The 4,716-nt window shown below is 49.1% G+C and overlaps 1 protein-coding gene across 1 annotated transcript; it reads right to left on the bottom strand.

Moving 5' to 3' along the window:
* Window positions 1-2,767: 2,767 nt before the first annotated feature.
* Window positions 2,768-4,187, bottom strand: Rps29 (ribosomal protein S29). The gene is made up of 3 exons (XM_041658589.1): window positions 4,027-4,187; window positions 3,694-3,793; window positions 2,768-2,869 (listed from the first exon to the last, which is right to left on the bottom strand). Exons 1-3 carry the CDS (start codon window positions 4,086-4,088, stop codon window positions 2,861-2,863), a joined length of 171 nt encoding a protein of 56 aa, XP_041514523.1. The 5' UTR covers window positions 4,089-4,187; the 3' UTR covers window positions 2,768-2,860.
* Window positions 4,188-4,716: the final 529 nt, after the last annotated feature.

Below are 4,716 nucleotides of genomic sequence, written 5' to 3'. Positions count from 1 at the left end.
ACTTTTGGATTTCAGGATTCTTGATCCCATGAGCTTGTAAGTCCTTTTGGGAAGTTCACCAGCAATGCTTTTAAAAACAACAGGCAATTTAACTGCAGTTAAAATCCAATCAGCTTTTTCCCAGCCACTTCTCTTGTCACTTTCCGTGTCACATCAAACAGTGGAGACATCAATTCTGCTTTTTTTGTCAAATGCACGTGGTATAGCTCACTCCCTGCTTAAAACAGATCCCACACTTGGCCCAGGCTGGTCTGAACTTCTGAAGGCAAACCAACTGTCAATTCTTGATCCTCCTTCCTCCACCTTGAAAGCTGGCATACTGGCACACACCACACCCTGCTAAGATCTCCACCTGTTGGACTCTGGCGTCCAAACACCAAGTCGCCCCCAGAGACCACCTCACACACCACAGTCGATGCAAAAGCATGAGGATTTTATTAATTCTGTCATGACAGGGTCCCCCACCAGCATTTGGGAAGCTGAGGGACCTCGAATAGCTGGTACAGTCTACTTTTAAAGGGGCCAGAGAAGCAAGGGAGGTTGTTTCTTGACTATTTTGATTGGCTTATTCAAAGGGCTATTACCAATAATTGACTGGAGAGCTGTTGCCAGATCAGATGAGGTAAGAGGTCATTTTGACCCCATTTTCCAGGGGACCGAACCAAAGCATACGTATATGGGAACTGAGTACGTGCGAGTGTAGCTGTTAGGTCCTTGGTTCCCAGGGGAGGAGGGGAAGCACTATGGCGCAGAGGCTGAGAGGATTCAGAATTGTCAAAAATGGCTTCAGGTTTGTCTTAAAGTCTTACACACCTTCATCCTGATTTGCTCAGCCCTAAACCCCGAATAACGCAAGAATCCTTTCTTTCGTGTAAGAGACCTGAAAATACAGGCCTCCACACTCTAAAGGACAGTGAAAATTCTGTTTCCAGTTTTCACCCTACTGTACTCCATAATTTAAACAAGCATTTAGCTGGGCAGGGGTGGCACACACCTTTAATCCCAAAGCTCAGGTAGTAGAGGCAGGCAGGTGGCTAGCCTGGTCTACAAGAGCTAGTTTCAGGACAGGCTCCACAAAACAAAAACCAAAAAAAAAAAAAAAAAAAAAGCACTTCCTAGAAGGCTGCACTGGCTGTCTAATGGGCATTGGAAACAGTATGGCAATACTTTCTCCAAACCTGCTTTCCATCCTACCAATAATTCTTCCAGTTGCTCCCATCTCCCACCTTCGACAGAACTTAAACCACTCCAGCCAGTGCCGGTCCAAGATCACCTGCTTAGATTCTCACTGCCTTGGTCCCATTTCCTCTAGGCCCAGCCTCTTAAGCACTGGGTTAGAGTGCATAAACACAGCTCTGGCCATGCTTTCAACACAGGTATAAAGAGTAAGGCCTCCTAACAGCCAGCACTTTGCTTCCACTAACATACTACTGACCCACCAATTCAGCACATCTGAATTTGGTACAGAATTCCCAAGACCTAATAGCTTCTCAAACCTGGAGTCACCTCCAGGACCCATCTCTTAATACTTTTCTATTTATACACACATGGAGAAGAGCACATGTCATGGGACAATTTGCAAGACTTGGCTTTCTCCTATCATGTGGGTTCTATAGGCTTGGCAAACACCTTAATCCACTAAACCATCTCCTCTGCCCTTTAGACAGTCTCACTATGTAGCCCTGGAAACCAAGCTGGCCCCATCTTACCTCTAGGGGGTGTAACTAAGACCACTGCAAACCAACTGTAATTATATATACTTTTAATTCAAGCACTAGGTGATGAGGCCAGAGAGCCAAAGTTCAAGACAAACTTCAACTACACAGTGAAACCCTACCAACCAAAGAGCACTGTATTGTTTAGTCTCCATGTAGTACTGGTCTGGCTCTGCCTCCCGAGTGTTGAGATCAAAAGGTGTGCAGCACATCCATCTGGCTAAAAACACTGTAATAGATTCCCAAACTCATGGCAAGTCCAGACCATAAACTTTAGTGAAAACAACTTTCTGGTCTGTTACTTACCCGGTCAAGTTAAAAACTCATACATCTTTCCCTGAGTTAGCCTTCATTGACCAGCTTCCTAGATCTGCAGAAGCTATCAAGCAAACATTTGTCTGCAAGCTATGTATGTGCAGTACCCATAGGAAGGATTCCCTGAACTGAAGCTAGATGGCTATGAGCCACGGGCCCACTTAAGAACCCTCAGGAGGCAGATGGAGGCCAGTCTGGTCTACAAAGCAAGCTCCAGCACAGCCAGAGTTAGAGAAATCCTCCAACCACACCACCCCCCAAAAAACAACTCTCTCCAGCACTAAGGCATTTTATTTTTTTTAAAAAAAAAGAAAATCTTTTTCATCATACATACCAACATGTGTACATGCCTTAGGAGGGAAGTTCCCGCTCCCTCCCCCCCCCTAAGGCATTTTTAAAATTTCTGGACACAGTAAAACACCACGTATCAGGGCTGGGAATTTAGATCAACTGATAAAATGCTCTAATGACAGGAGGAGATACACGCCTTTAATCCCAGCACTCAGGAAGCAGGAGGATCTCTTTGAGTTTCCTAATCTACTTCAGGATAGGCTACAAAGCTAAAGAGAAACCCTGTCTCGAAAAACGGGGGTGGGGGCAGAACACTAAAAAAAAAATTAAATTGTTGATCCCAGCACTAGGGAGGCAGAAGCGGATGAATGGATCTGAGTTTGAGGCCAGCTTGTATTTAGAAATCCTGTCTCAAAAAAAGAAAGGAAGGAAGAAAGAAACACAACTTGAAGGTCTTCACTTTGTTTTATTCTTATGTACAAAGACTGGCGTTCATCTTTTCCACTGGGAAGAGTCTTGAAGAATCCATTCAAGGTCGCTTAGTCCAACTGCAAAGAAAAAGAGAATTTATTAGATCCTGCCATCTTTTACTAGTTCACTCACCAGAGCTACAAAGCAGTTTGCCACAGCTCATCTTAGTCTGACAAAGCTGTCAGGGAGCCCGAACCATTCTATCTACGATCCTCTCACACTAAGTCACTCAGAGCTCCACACTGTATATTACTAGGCTTACGGTAATAATTAGTATAATGAAAATTATTTCCAATATTGGAATTTTGAACTTAAAAACTGTCCCTGCTGCACCGGAGAGCTCACATAAAATATGTAGGCCCATTAAACACAAGCTTTTTGAAAACTGGTCCCGAATTCGGGTGTGGTGGCTCACACCTTTAATCCCAGCCCACCAAGGCCAGCATGGCCTACAGAGCTCAAGAGTTCCAGGGACACAGAAATACCCTGACTTGAAAAAGCAAACTGGTCCAGTTAAAGAGAAAGCAGGTGGTTTTATGCCAAAAAGCAAATTGTTTTTGACCAAAAGAGTGATTTGGGCATCAACAAAGTTTCAAGTAGCAATGTGACCACGACCCCAGAACCCACGAAAGACAAAAAAACCTTGGCTAAACAAGTCTACCGGGCCCCCAATCTAAGGCTCTTCCCAGCCTATGATCTAACGCCGCCGGCAGGACATTTAAGACGCGTACTCGATTAGCAAATCCTCAGCTACTACGGAGAAAGCGTAGGCTCTCCTACCAAGCTGACACCCAAACCCGGCCAAGCATGGGTGTCCCTGCCCTTTCCAGCCCCCTCGGCCGGTGGGTCTCGGTCCGAGGCTCCCGCCCGCACGGGGACGATGGCGTCGGAGGGCGCGTACCTTAATGAAGCCGATGTCCTTCGCGTACTGCCGGAAACACTGGCGGCACATGTTCAGCCCGTATTTCCGGATCAGACCGTGGCGGTTTGAGCAGACGCGGCTGCACGGGGGAAGAGAAAGAGAAGGCATCCAGTCAGGCCATTTCTCACCGAGGACGGGGCGCACCGCCCGCACCCCGCCCGCCCGTCCTGCACGGGCCCGTGATGGCGGCGGCCGCCATGGAGGCTCCGAACGCCGGGCCTGCGCGCCGCCCGCGGGCGCCGTCACCTCCAGCAGCCCCGCCGCCCACAGCGGCCCTTTCCCCTACGCACAACCCCACCATCCGCTTCTCACCAGGAGCGGGATCCCTGGCCGAACTTCCGCGGGTGACTCCAGTAGAGCTGCTGGTGACCCATGTTGCCTCACTGACGGCCGACGAGCCAAAAGGAGCGAGCCAGCGCACGCATGCGCTCTTCAAACTTTACGGAGCCACACTTTACCCAGAAGACACCGCTCAGGCGTGACGCGTGCGCAGTGCAGCGGCGTTGGTCGTGGGCAGGGCGGTTTGAGTGACAGCTCTCGAGACGACGGGGCGGGCACACTGGCTGACGTCACCGCAGGCAAACCTCTAGTATCTTCCCGGCCGCGCTGCCGATCGCCGGGCGCGGTGGCGCACGCCTGTAGTCCCAGCTACTCGGGAGGCTGAGACAGGAGGATCGCTTGAGTCCAGGAGTTCTGGGCTGTAGTGCGCTATGCCGATCGGGTGTCCGCACTAAGTTCGGCATCAATATGGTGACCTCCCGGGAGCGGGGGACCACCAGGTTGCCTAAGGAGGGGTGAACCGGCCCAGGTCGGAAACGGAGCAGGTCAAAACTCCCGTGCTGATCAGTAGTGGGATCGCGCCTGTGAATAGCCACTGCACTCCAGCCTGGGCAACATAGCGAGACCCCGTCTCTTTTTACGTTTTCAACGTTATTTTACATTGTTTTCTTAAAGATTTTTCTTTAAGACCGCAAGCTTTTAAAATGTTTTTGAGGCAGAAAA

This window comes from Microtus oregoni, unplaced genomic scaffold (assembly GCF_018167655.1).
Source record: "Microtus oregoni isolate MIOR12 unplaced genomic scaffold, Mior012 000009F_ref0000495, whole genome shotgun sequence".
In the NCBI taxonomy this organism is placed as follows: domain Eukaryota; kingdom Metazoa; phylum Chordata; class Mammalia; order Rodentia; family Cricetidae; genus Microtus; species Microtus oregoni.
Note: the sequence above shows the minus strand (reverse complement) of the source record. Positions and strands in the feature narration are given on the sequence as shown.